The sequence below is a fragment of the Pleurodeles waltl genome, chromosome 6, assembly GCF_031143425.1.
Source record: "Pleurodeles waltl isolate 20211129_DDA chromosome 6, aPleWal1.hap1.20221129, whole genome shotgun sequence".
Taxonomy (NCBI): Eukaryota; Metazoa; Chordata; class Amphibia; order Caudata; family Salamandridae; genus Pleurodeles; species Pleurodeles waltl.
Genome location: NC_090445.1, coordinates 1,645,368,159 through 1,645,382,890, shown reverse-complemented (window position 1 = coordinate 1,645,382,890; position 14,732 = coordinate 1,645,368,159). Strand labels below are relative to the sequence as shown.

At 40.6% G+C, this 14,732-nt stretch overlaps 1 protein-coding gene across 1 annotated transcript in view; it reads right to left on the bottom strand.

The window, feature by feature from the left end:
• The window catches only part of ADAMTSL2 (ADAMTS like 2), a 181,415-nt gene that overhangs the window by 82,634 nt on the left and 84,049 nt on the right, over window positions 1-14,732 (bottom strand). The window contains exon 11 of the mRNA XM_069241556.1: window positions 9,640-10,018. Within this exon, the coding sequence (XP_069097657.1) occupies window positions 9,640-10,018 (379 nt within the window). The remainder of the gene's footprint in view (window positions 1-9,639; window positions 10,019-14,732) is intronic.

The window sequence follows — 14,732 nt, the reverse complement described above, 5'->3', positions numbered from 1 at the left end:
GGCAGAAAGATGCTGATTCATGCTATATATGAAAAGATACACAGAGTCTTCCTGAAGTTCTAAAATTATGACATTTAAGGGCACTAAACTTGGTGGCAATCTGGGGCTAATACGGGACCACATATAAATCTGATTGAACACACATATAGTGTCAGCCTAATTTAAACCACTGGCTATCAGTAGATAATGCTGGTAGAAAACTGCCCTTGTGAAATGACTGAGATGCAGAGTGTATATGTCTAGGCCTCATTCCCTTAATCTGTAATTTGAACATCAAAGAAGGTAGTGCAACCAAAAAGGCTCTACAACATTTCTGGAAGTCCATATTCCTGCATTGTTGACTGTTAGGTCTCTAGATGTCTCTTTCGAAAAACCCAATAGGATACATAAAGCAGCCATTGACAGCGCCACCCTCTCCATCAGACATCTGGTTCCAAGGCCCTGGGCGAGATTCAGTCAGCCTTTATTCCATTATTCTTTGTAGTAAGTGTTGTATCAAAGGCAACAACTTTACAAATAAACAAGGCTTATGGTTGACCTGGTTTTATTCAGGGCTATCCAACAAGGCTACCTTATAGCAGTTTTCATGATAGCAATATATTACACTCTAAGGTAAGATTGACAGGCCCAAGGGTGCTCTGCCAGCACACTCTGTGGTGTAATTTGTTACAGTTGGCACCTGCTTTGTGGTAGTTCCAACTGATAATTGGTGTAGAGGTATTAATACCCGCTTATTCATTAAACTGTTCAGCTGCACATACAGGAAGGGCTCCATATGAAGATTTTGCCATGGTGGATTTAGCTCCAGTTTCTCGATAATCTGACATGAAGTAGATCACCGGTAGAGAGAAACAAACATTTGCAATGTGGATCCATGATCCATCTAATATTTTTGCAACTCTTTTATCTGGAGTTAATTGTGGCTGTGTTTTTGGTATCAACAGTCACCTATTTTAATGGTCAAAACTAGTTCATACTAAACTATAACAGACGAAGGTCTTGAGTGGTGGTCATAATCCAGCCTAAGTATCTGGGAGGGAAACATTCATGGCTACTTCATAAACATTCTGTATCAGAGGGACACAAGCTTAGAGCTGGTTTTGCTTTTAACCTCAAATTGTGAGAGAGAAAAACAGCTAAAGTAAGGACAAGATTTTATGATATTAGGATGCTCAGGGAATTGTAACAAAGGCTGGTGTTGAATCAGTTGCTGAAGGCAACTAGAATATGGAAGTGCTAAAAATGCATAGCTGTCACAAATGTGTGAGAAGATATACCAGCTAGTTCCGAATTTTAGCATGCGTTAGTCATTCCGTGCACTGAACATCCATCCTCTGCAGAGATATCTAGTGACATCCAAATCCAATTTGAGACAGTCATTACTACTTAGTAATTACTGCAAGAGAATCACTTACAAAGATTGCACTAAAGTCTGATTTTTCAAGGAATTATAACTCACAGCTCAATATTCACAAAAGCATAATTTGTTTCCTGAGAACATATCTGACTTTTATTGCTTTGCTTTTTGAATGCTGCTGTAACACCGTGCAACTGGAAATTCAGAAAACATAGTGCATATGTCACAATTATGACACTTCCTATTTTCTCTCCTTACAGTAGCATTTGCATTGTGATCTACATTTGCTTTTATTTAATATAATGTGTTATTGCTTACAAATTGGTTGTAGGGGATCGGTGGGTACTGCCATTGGTAGGAAAGTCTGCAGTATAGAAGTACAGTAAATGCAGTTTTGATGACACTAGTGGAAATACTTCTTGAAATTCTGTCTGCATGTTAACAGAGCTCCTCCTCTATTTAATCTGATTGTGTAAAGTCAGGATATGAAACAGTTTGACTTTATATGGTACCTGATTTACAATTTATCTCTGAATTTGGGTTTATACCGAAAACTTAAAGGCTCAAATTTGTAGCACCTGAAAGTGTCCTAATATAATCCATAGGGAACAATATATAGTAGGTGTTGCTGTTATTGATTCTAGACAGTGCCAAGGTTGTAATAAGTAAATTCCTTAATGGTTATCTCAAAATAGAGGCTATTTCTTTAATAATGTTTCTTATTTGGCTTTGCAAAGCAGCTGCAGCAGTGAAACTCAGGCAATACCTAAATTTCTGACAGATCCAGTGGATTCTGAGGGGATACCCTATGTGAACAGTCAGGTGAAGAAGATATTGGGTGGAGTGGAGTGGCCTACATCCATTCTTGGGTATCCAACACATCAGCCAATGTTGTCATTGATTTTCTGACTGATGACAGGGAGACATTACTTTGCTTTACATGGGTGTTCTCAATTTGGTATCCTCTGCACAAAGGTGTCACTGCAGTTAAAGTGATTGGGGACATTACCAGCTACATAATTTATTTTCACAGAATTGCAAGAGTGAAATCTTCAGCTAACCTTATATAACATGTTCCAGAATGGAAACTGGGAATTGCACTGTTCAAAGTATGAATATGTTGTGTTCACCCCTACCATATTCTACAATATGGCAACAAACTGGGATTGTTTAACATACCAACAAGGAAGCGGACAATGACCTTGACTAAGACTTTTTTGGGAAGGACAGTGTGTTAGTTTTGATTAATATTGTTCTAGGAACTGATGGCATTCATAGCAGTGTGATTAACATATTTCAGAGCAGATCAATGATCTTGGTCGGGAATGTCTGTCCTCTGACAGAAATTACACTGGATTGACCAACGTGTCCTAACTTGGATAGTACTCTTGCCTCACAGGTTGTCGGACAAGATATTAAACTAGGCTTAGGTAATAGGTTCTAAAAGGGAACAGGAAACTCTGTTTGGCTAATTTGTTGTAGGCAGCAAAAGCATAATGCACTTGCACCTGACGAAAATGTTCCAGGATCAGATCAAACCAAGGTTGACTATCACATTCTAGAATACGTAAACAAGAATATTCTCCTGGCTTTACTGCTGAAGCATCATGGGATAACACAGTAGACTGTGTATCATGAAAATGAATAGGATGCACTGCACAGTGGGATTGGCTAACACATTCAGTTACATCACAGTATACTAGGCTTGGATGACTCTCAAGAAAAGGACACAATACTACATTTTAACTAATATTTACTAGACTGCAATACATACTGAACTTGACTAACACATTCTAGGAAAGGACAGCTTACTGACTTGGGTCATGCTCTAGGATAGGAAAGTACAATGGGTTTGGCTGATGGCGTAGGATAAGATAGTGCACTGGACTTTTGTACTTCTATTATATTAGCAGAGGCACATTAAACTGAACTAGGGTGATGTGCCAATTCATTACACTAGACTTTGATGGTGTTCTAGGACAAGCAGTGGCGTAGCGTGTGGGGTGCAGGGGGGCCGGCCGCACCGGGCGCAACATCTTGGAAGAGACTAAATCCACGGGTTAGGGGGCGCAAATTACTTGCCTTGCCCCGGGTTAGGGGGCTCAAATTACTTGCCTTGCCGTGGGTGCTGACAACCCACGCTACGCCACTGAGGACAAGACAGTACAAACATCTTTGGTTCCCAAAGCGAAGCTCTGCAAGCATGCGTTAGTACAGAAACGAATGGTTATTGTAAAGTAAGTACCATGTTAACACAACGTGTATTTGTAGTAATCTACAGGGAACCCATCTAGTGTCACTGTTCTTAGCTGAGTCTGTAGAGACAATATAAATACCAAAGAGATATGTTGTCTGCTTCATGTATCATCATACAGAAATATAACATACTACAGAAAATGAGTATACTGCACCTTTACATAATTACAAACAGTCTTGCAATCTGAAACACATTTGAAAAAGTCACTATTTTAAAGGGACAATGTCGCCTTGGTATACGACTCTAGTGGTCGTGCAGGGCTTCCATCTGAAATGAACAGATTCAAAAACCTCTTCCTCATTTGTTCTGTATACTTGTCATGCTTTTTAGCTTTTCAAATATTTATGTGTTTTGTGGGAAGGGTTTGCACAATTCACCATCAGAAAACTAGACTAATAATCTGGTGTGAAAATATGATATTCCCTCTCATTTCCCCCTTTTTAAACACCACACTAAAGTCGCTGGGTGTCTCCAGTAAGGAGTAGAAGGTATTTCTTTCATGGAAGAGCACTGTCCCTTTAAAATGTTTGATCAAATTAGGCCCTAGTAACCAGCTGCCTCTGGCCTAGCAGAGCGAGGTGGGCAGCTGGTGGGATTTCTAGGCAGCAGAAGCTCTGATTATCATAACACCAACAGAAAAAAACATAACAGTGCGTTTCTCGCTTAGCCACAGAAAGATCTGAACACATTTCAATGCAGAGCTTCTTCTGGGAAGAGCGGTGTGTCAAATTAAAATATCCTACCTGTCCTGGTTTTCTGAAGCATGCAAACATCTGTTTACGGACCAGAAACGAACATTCATTTTTTTTGGGACAGGAAAAACACGTATTTTTGTTATAGTGTGTGTGGGTGTCTCTCACATCCCCCCTACTAGCAGTAATGGGTGACACCGTTCAAGGACCGGATGTGGCTTAAAATCTAAAGATAACAACAACATGTTCTGTCACTTAAGGCAGCAAAGACACCATCAGCAGTTCAAGGGTTGCTATTTTGTTTGAATCACTCACGCTCTGATTATAGGAGGCCTGATTTACAGGAGGGGGGGGCACCCTATGATCATCACAAGTAAAGATCCCAGCACATATATCCGGATATCACAAGTAACTATACTCGGAATGAGGAACAACGTGCAGGCCCTTTAGCGAGTCAAAATCTGTGTGTGACATCATTACTCCGAGGCCGGATACGCTTCCCTTTACCAGCTGCTTTGAGTAAGTGGTAGATCGAAGCCGGGACACTGGTGTGTCACCAGATGCAGTGGGCTGGCGGGGCGGCGGGGGGGGGGGGGGGCACATACCGCCCCCCTCCTGTTCCTTGAAAGGGGGTTGGCTCAGTGCCAATTTGGGGAACCAATAGGAGCCCTGACATAGATGCTCAAACCAGCCCCGCACCCTTCGTCTTTTCAAGCTCTCACTCTGTTTCCATCCATGTATTCCCTCTCTCCTCTCTCTGATCGGTTACCCCCCATCCCGCTCCCCTTCTCTCACATTTCCCTCCTTGAAGCCTCACTGTGACTGCTGCAACTAACTTTGGAGAACTGAAGACAGCGTGAGAGGCCCCAGGAACCGGCCTCCTACGAGTCCAGCCCACCGGGGAAATGCCCGGCAGTATAAAGGCTTGTACCTGGCTGGGCCGGGGCCTAGGCCAGACTGCATTTGTTTTCTGAACTTCATGTGATTTAAATTGCCGGATTTTCCGGCCAATAAAATCGTATCTGTTGTTCTAGCACCCAGGAAGTTCAGGTACAGGAACGAGCACTGGCTGCTTAAAATTGGGCAAAGCAGTATCCAGCCCAATTTATATAATTGTATCATAAGGACCAAAGAGTGTCAGTCTGCATTTTGTTTTTTGTGTGTTTGGATTATGATGTTGTTTTAACAGGATGACGCCTCGCTTCTATAAAACAAACAAACTATTTTTCAGGTTGATTTAGGTGAGGGCGCCGACGTTTCCTTTCACTTTTCCAAGTTTGATGTGTGCGTTTAGATACAAACTAACCTCGACCGCGACAATCTATAAGGCAGGGTGCACCCATGCGCAACTGCGCCCTGCTTTGGTAGAACAATGGATAGAATGGCCGTAATAAATAAAAAAAATCGAGTTGGCAGACAATTTTGTTCTGGAATCCACAGTTGTTTTGACTGCCTGGTTTTGTGTTAGTGTCTTTGTAGTGGGGGCTAATTCAAACAGCTCCAGGCGAGCTCTGGGATTTAGCACTCGCCAGAGCACCTGGGCTCCAACAATAGCCAAACCAGATGGTTTCCTTAGTTATATTATAGTCAAAGAAGGATTGGTCCAGATTTTTTTTAGAGAAGGCACCAACGATTTCCTTACAGCCATGACTGTCAAAGATCACTCAACCTTCCAGCAAAGGCTCTCAAGAACATGTAATCCAGGCCTTAAATAGGAAAGGATGAGGGGACCAAGTGCGACTGCGGGTGGTATATTTTGCTTCTGCATGATGGGGATGAGGGATCAGAAAATATAATTGACATGTTTGTACCTGTATACAAATATAAATTTGTCATGTTGCGTATGCTCTAAATATGAAAACTTTAGGACCCATTGGAGAAGTTTCCCATGGTGCTCGGCGGTAATGGAAATGTATGGCATGAATATTGAAGCTAAGCCTAACACAGCTAGGTCTGATAATGACTAAAACATCACCAACTTCCTACAAAGCATTTGTAGGTGTTTGATTATCATTGCTTCAGAGTGAACCGCTAATGCAAACATAGCAGGTATAGTTACTCGGTTCAAAGGTACACATTTTTTGTTGGTTTTGGAAGGGTGATAGGATATATGCAACCACCGGAAATTAAGTTGTTGATCAGGCACCCAAATATCCGTCCTGGAAGTGGATGCATTAATTAGTCCACAGTGCCACTACACCCAGATGTGACAATACAATGTTAAACTATCTGCAAGCAATGCCTTGATAGACCAGCTGTATTGAACTTGAGTGGTGAGCTAAAAAATAAATAAAGCTAATGTGCTACATGTCGAAATGCCATCCTAAATTAAATGGGACAAAAAGTTCATTGGAACAAGTGAGACAGTTTAACATGTCCACTTTCCTACAGATGTCAGAGACAATTGTTAAAGTTGAGATCAGACAGTTTTACCACAATTCCTTAATAAATTGTTTCACTGTAAAGGTCTTTACATAGGCATGAAATTAAACTAATGCGCCCCAAGTTGCAATAAATAAATGTATATTTGCATCTGGTTATAGGAAAGGAAGGTAACATCTGGCACCGAATATCTGAGAGGAGAGTGAAAACCGCCACCTGAAGAACAACAGCCAAAATTGGTTCTAACAAGCTTTAGCTGAAGATTGAACCTAGAATCCAGAAAATGTACTTGGAACAGCTTTTATGTGATTTGTGGCAAAATGGGAAAAAGACAGCTCAAGATCAGGTGACCGAACTGGAGGGTGGAGAACAACATGGAAAGGGTCCTAAAACTAGAAGGTGCAGACAAAGAAGAGCCTCTGGATCTCGAGGTCGACATAGGCAATGTTTTAAAATGATCTAAGGCATAAGAAGGAAGAACTTAATTTTCTGAAAGGTAGCACAGAAAATGCAAATGGTCCTATGGAAAACTAATGCAGGAAAAAGAAGATCACTCAGGAGAGTAAAGATAATGTGTAAAGGGTTGCAAAATGAAGTCGTTCACGAAAAAAGAGCCTTAGGATCTGAAGGGAAACATGAAAAATGTATTAGAAAGAAATAGAGCAGGAAAATAAAACTCTCATATCTGAAGGATGATATGGAAATACCTTAATATGAACTAATGCAGGAGAAAACATAGCCCCAGAATGTGACTGATAAATTGACTAGGTGAAATAATGACTAAATGATGGGGAAGGCTGATCCTCAGAATCTGAAAGATGATGTGGAAAGGTTTCCAGATGAGCTAGGGATACAACAAATAGAGTTTCAGGATATGAACAATCACAAGGAAAAGGTATTATAATCAGCCAATATAATAAGAAGCAGAGCCTCCAGATTTGAAGGGCGGCTTAGTCAAGTGAAATAATGAGCTACTGCATGAAAAGGCAGATTGGCAGGTTGATAAGGAAGTCACAGAAAAGGTCTTAAGCTGAACTATTGCAGAAAAAAGAAGTATTTTTGGAGCTTAAGTATGACATGAAAGACATCTCCAAAACAAGTAATGCAAGAGAAAGCAGGGCCTCAGGATGAAGGATGATAAGAGGATGGCTAGCGCGGGAAAAAGATGAGCTTCAGTATCAAAAACTTGACATACAAATAGTTAATGATTGTCCAGAGGAGGAGAACACACAGGTTTGAAGGCTGAAATAGTAAAGTTTCCAAGATACGCTAATCACTAGTACAAACTAGTGATTAACTATGACCATGAAAGCAACCTCCTAATATGTCAAAAATGATATAGAAAACGTCTTGTGATGAGCTACAAAATGGGAAAGCTGTGTCCTTAAATCTAGGGGAATAGCCTGTGAGCATCTTTGTGAGGAAGTAAAGCTTCTGGATCACAAAGGTGATATAGGAATGGTCATATGAGAAATGTTGATGACAAAGTTGAAAATCAGTGTGAACGGGTCTAAAATGAGCAAGCGATAGATGGGCTTTAAGATCAGCAGAATGAATTGGAAACTGTACCAGGTAAAGCAAATAACCCTTGCCTCATTCTTGCATTGAACTGACAAGGATTTACATGTTCCTGCACGGAATATCGATAATGAAAATATTGACTAATGTAAATATTGTGGCCTATTATTTACAAATATCTTGTTTATTGGATGTAGATTTTTTGTTATTCACTATGTATTTTTGTAAATGACAATTATGACAACACATTTTTGTTAAACAATAGCCTGGTGCCAAGTCTCTGGTGCAATCAAAAACCATGCAGTGTTTCAATGCTTTGCATTGTATACGGCTGCCAGCTTTCTTGACATGCAACAGAATCAGTTAGAGAATTAGTGACACAGTATTTTGATACATTTCAGCTGAATCTCAATGACTTTCGGCCTCCATTTCTTTGTAGCTGTACTACACTAAAATCTACAGTCCAGTGGTTTTCTTTTGTGATCAAGGCAACGTAAAGCCAAGTATCTCCCAAGCTTATGCCTTGGATTCATATGTATTGCAATGACTTTAGTTAACTTTAGCTCACCCAATATTATTTAAGTTTCTAATGCCGATTAAATGAACATGTACTCTATACATTTAGTGAGTAGTATTTGATTAAGCTGTCCTTCATATGATTTATTTCTTCTTGATCTTCAAATCTTTCCAAGGATAACTTCTACAGTCATTTACTTGAAGTCTATGAATCATTATTAATTTCCATTGAATGATAACTGCATATGAAAGTTAGTCAACAAATAGTTCTGCCAACTGTAACGATTTGAACTATCTTCGGAAGATACTTTGAAGACAGACCTAGTGGAGAACAGGCTTTAAAAGTTGTGTCCAAAAGGGTTACTAAGAAGACTATTTTGAGTTTATGGTGGAGTGGGCTCAATGACAAAGGCACGGATCTCAGAAAGTATGCAAATGCTGTTTTTCTTCAAACAAAAAACATGATTCCTGATAAAAGTATGTGCCACTATATCTATGGTGGTGCAGGTTATGGCCATGGAGACCTGGATGTCCTCACGTCATCTCAGTTGGAAAGCCTCGCTATTCATAACTAATAAACAAATGTTGCAGTCCCTTGATAAGTGAAAACAGTAAAATACCGTGATTCACCCTATATATGTTCATGACAATCTAGTAGAATGATCTTCCACAGATTAAAAATGACTTGAATGGATATTCTTGATATTTTAACTTTTCACATCTTCTATTTGTGAGCGCATTTATTTGGTTCTTTCTCATTTACCTAACCTGGAAAATGGTCACCTTGGAGTTACTTTGAATTTTGGACAAAACTGTACAACTCACCTTCATGTTACTGCAACATACATGATTAGATATGTATGCCGTATTATTTAAAAAAGGCAATATGAATTGCTGAAATAAAGAAGATTCCATACCTTGGTTTATGTGTCCGGTTGGTTGAGGGGATTGGTAGTAAAATTGTGCCATTTAACACCTGCGTCTCAGCAGAAGTATTGGTCTTGTCAACCGTAAGCTCTAAGAATGTGCGGCTGATGTTGTATGCCTGAACACCATCACTCTCATCATAGTCCACATAGAGGCTGTCAAGATGTGGTTCCACAGAGTTGAGTGGTTCACCTGGAGCGAAGATGCTATTGACCGTCAAGTTGAGGAAGAGTTCATTGGAGTTGGGATCTCTGTCCGTGAGTTTGTTCGTAATTGCATTCTTTGAAAGATAGATATTGGAGGGAAACAGAGAACCTGAATTTTGAGTCTCTGTTTCAATCCCATGAGTAGTAATGGTGGAATTAGTATCTATTTTTAAACAGAAGAAAGACAAGAAAAATAAGTCACTGCTTAGCAATTAAAATACATGCATTTTGCAACATACAGAGAAACAACAGTATGTTTTGAATAGTTACCCAACATACTTTACAGGATCAATCACGAGTAAGAAACCGCTCACTTTTCTGTGGTGTTTGCAAAATCAAGTATTGAAAACACCCAACCTGTAAGAACTGTGTAACACGTCAGAGATTGTGGCCCTTCCTTGAAAATGTGAAGCAGTCTCAAGATCCTACTTTCATAAAAGGCTTCTCCAACGAGAAGCTAATGAGCTACTGGTATCTCTTCAGCTACCTGAAAGTAGCTCTCCTGCATGCAGCCTAGCCTACTAAATTAGAATCTTTTGCTAGGTTGAATTAATTTAAGTATACTGAAATTAACATAAACATCTAGTTAAGATTAAAATGTTTGTATTTTAATAACTGAGAAGGTGATATCTGGAAAAAATCGCTGACTTTGTAAAATCCATTTAAAGCTAATATTTGAGTGAGAAATCATACAATGCAAAGGGGATTTATTACTCATATTACTACCTTGGTACCAGAGGCATCACTGCTATAACTTACGTTTTGCACATGTAGAGGTATTCCAAATTGATAAAACCTTTTTAGTGTTACTAGTGGCAACTCTAAGGCACTGATCTGATCACTGCTGGCAATTCTGCATGGGGTTGATGCTAATCTAATCTTGTCTGATATACTCACTATAACAACAGGAATAACAGCAGCCCGAGATGATAGTCACTGAACATAAATAGCTCTCATAACAGGAAAGGCTGGAAGCTCATGTTTTATAACATACTCGATGGAAACAGAGATAAACATATCTGATGATTAACCTTTGCCTGCCGAAACATGCACGAGAAAAGCGGTAAAAGATGAGGCTTTTAATTAGGCCTGGACAAAGTTTTTGTTAAAGCGGTGTAATCTTGTATAAACCTATTTTGGCTGAGCAAAATGTAATTTGTTGCATTTCTCATAACGTGATCTTTTGTGTGATTTTTTGCATACAAGAGACTGGTCTTAGTACAACATTTCTCAACGAGAGACACTGTCACCGAAAACAACACGTTTTCTTTTCTAAATAGTGTCCTGTCCCTATCTCACGACATTTTTGTGCAGAATATGGCCCGACGGAGAAACGTTACTCGAAAAAAACAGAGAAAAGTATTTTACGTAAAATGCATGATTTCTGGAAAATTATGCATAGTTCATGGACAAAAATATGCAAATGTCTCCCTAGCAATAACACTAGTAGAATATTGAAATTAAAAAAAATGGTTCCCGTGCTCCACACTATATCACCACTTCGCCAGCAGCTATGTGAAGCACCCAATTAATGGTACCACAAAGTCAGATTATGGATATATAGTATATTCGCGGTCTGATAAACTATAAACTTCACATAGCAAAACAACGATTGAATACAACGAAATAATCCTCTTGCAAACTGAAGATGAGCAGCAAAACGAATCACTAAATAAGATGTATGTTTTTATGGTGTGGCATTCCAGATACTAGGTGGTAGTGTTGGTCAGGATGTGGTGAGATGGGAAGGGCTGGTATTTAAGCCTTAACTGTCACACGATGCCTGCTGGAGTTGGCATGCTCCTCAGGAATGTATTCTAGACATAGTCCTCGATTTAGGGCTTCAGTCTGATTAGACCTGCAGTGTCAGTTCAGGCGTTGACCAGATCACTAACAGTGCAAACGTTCTGTATTAGGTCTCCTCACAAACCCCCTTTCATTAAGTAAAACTGTTTATTCAGTCGAAATGTGTGTGGGAAAACACTGCGGCATTCCAAGTTTTACTGCTCAGAACTGGAAAAACATGGGTATTACTTCATTGTCCCCCATAGTGAGACGCAAAACTCGGAATAGGCAGATAATTCTACACCCAGTAAATACCACGTCTGGTGGTATAGGTATTTACCTGTTGAGGTTTTACTTCCTGAAATAATTGGATGGTAGGAATGAGTCCTTTAGCATTGCCATGTTGACAAATATCTCAAGGTGACCAATCCATAAATCTTGCAGAAGTTCAGCTTGATGTGTCAGGTCGATAGTGTTCTCTGTATCTCTTTGAGTGGTGGGATGAACATTGCTACCAAGGGTTTTGCATCTCTCCATCTCACAAGGATGATTTTCAGGGACAACTAACTCTTGGATCCACTTCTTGATAGACACACATACAGAGGTCTCTGATGCATAGTAATGCTTCAGGAACACGTTAGATCTGGCATCCATGGCTTAGCTTTCCCCTATTTATTTTGCTCACTTCGTTTTTGCTGGCCTTAGGGTACTGAGCACTTTATCACTCCTCCAGTGATAAAGAGCTTGTGCTCTTTCCCTAAAACATGATAATGTTGGCTTATCCCCAATTGCCATATTTACTTAACTTTTAAGTCTCTAGCAGAGTGACCTACATGTGCCACCTGGCCAGTAACTTAAATTCTACTAATGGACCTGCAGCACTGATTGTGCCTCCCTCTCAAGTAGCCCTCTAAACATGTCTCAGGTCTGCCATTGCTGGCCATGTCAAATTAGAAAAGTAAACCTTTTGCCAGGCCCAAACCTTCCTTTTTAATACATATTATTCACATGTAAGGCAGGCCCTAGATGGTCCCAAGGCAGGGTACAGTGTGTTCAAAAAGTTGGATATGTACTTTTTAGGTGTTACATGTCCTGGTAATGAAAAACTCTTTCATTCATTTTTCACTACAGCAAGGCCTATCTTTCCCACAGGATAATAATGGAGTTGCCTTATTACATTGTATAAGTGTTATTTCCAAAGAGAAAGAGAAACTCCCACCAAGTCTGATGTCTCTTGAACCCTAATTGAAAATCCTAACTTATGGTGAAGCAGATTTTAAGTAACAATCCTGAAAATGGCACTTTTAGAAAGTTGGCATTTTCATGTATTGTCCATTCGGTGCCTGCAGTCCCTATCTGATCACAGGGCTGGCAGTTGGACTTTGCATATTCCTCCTAGAAAGCCACAAATAATGGGAGCTTAGGAGTGGGCCATCACTGCCAGGGTGTGAGGGAGGAGCTGCCCTGAAGGAACTGCTGCCCTGCTGTGCTGACCTGCTGCCTGCTGCCTTCCTGCCTGGGTGAGAAGGACTGAACCTGCATCTCCTGAATTGAGAATCCAGAGTGACTCCAAGGGCTAAGTGGCTGGCCTCCTGATCTGAAGCCTCAAGGACATAACAGGCTTCCTACAACATCGCATCTGCACCAGGGCTCTGCCATCTGTGAGTCTAGACTGCCAAGAGGTGCTACCTCAGTCCTGCACCCTTGGAAGTGGGCCTAAGGTGCTTGCAGTGGAACTGACGCATTGCCTCTGCTGAGCGGCGCATCCCAGAGCAGAACAGAAGCATTTTCTCTAGGGATCGGTGCATCACTGAGCAGAACTGGTGCACTGTCGCTGCTGCATGGATTGGGCCTGATGCGAAGACCTGCATCAGCTCTGCAGTCTTCAGAAGTGATACATCACTCCAAAGGACTGGCACGTCCACAGCCCATATCCTCACATCCCTCATCAATGGCAGGCCTCAACAACTCTGCCGGACTCTTCATCGGAGCCTTGCAGCTCCCTGAAACTGATGCATCACCAGCTGCGTGCCATATCTCTGACATAAGACCTTGCATAGCAAGTCCCTTTGATATAATGCTCTACAACAATGCCAGAGGACCTTGCACCGTAGCTTTGCCTCATCTCAAACTGCTTTGGCTGCGCGGTGCACCTTCGACAAAGCTCCACGCAACGCTCCCAACCAGGATTTAAGGTTCTTTGTCTAGCGCGCCTAACTGGGTCCCTGTAGTCAGCCCTGGCTCCATCATGGTTGGTGTGAACTTGTGACTTTGTACCAGTCCAGCAGAACCAGATATCCCCGGTTGACACGTGATGCTTTTAGACACTATTCTACAGTTTATTCTTGAAAAAAATCATAATTCTTAGTTCTACTGATTAGATTTTTATAGTTTTGGTCTTTTTTTATTCATTAAATCAAGCTCTATTTTTCTAACCTGGTGTGTGGATAATTTTTGTGTGGTGTTTTCACTGTTTTACTGTTTCGAGTGTTGCACAAATACTTTACACATTGCCTTCAAGTTAAGCCTTACAGCTCTGGGGCAAGCTACAAGGGGGTGAGCACAGATTCATTTGGGGTCTGCTTGTGACTTATCCTGACAAGATTTGTGGTTGCTGCTTGACCAGCCTTCACACTCCAGTCAACCAACCAACAACCTAAGCTCTCACACTGCCCAATCATCACTCCTGTCTCTCACTCCGGGTAACTGAACATATCTAGTGCTCACGAAAAACCTGCAGGATGTACAGACAAGCCACTGTGAGGAAAGGTGTGAGCTCCAGCACACACCAGAGACCATTAGGAGATTTTGACTTTTGGTTTACCAAATATATTTTATTTTGTATTTCTTTGACATACCGTTGATTTGCTTAACCTCCATATAGACGTGTCATGAATTCTTGCAAAGAGGATCTGTTACATTAGATACATGCTCTTTGATCAATGCCAGCTGATTACATTATGGTGTCCTATTCACTTCTATATTCTTATCCCAATCTTTCTTTTTTTAGCTCTGTCATATTTTTTCTTCGGCTATCAAAGGAGGCTTTATTTAAGTCTCGTTTATAGACAACGTTACCTGTCTGTTGTCAA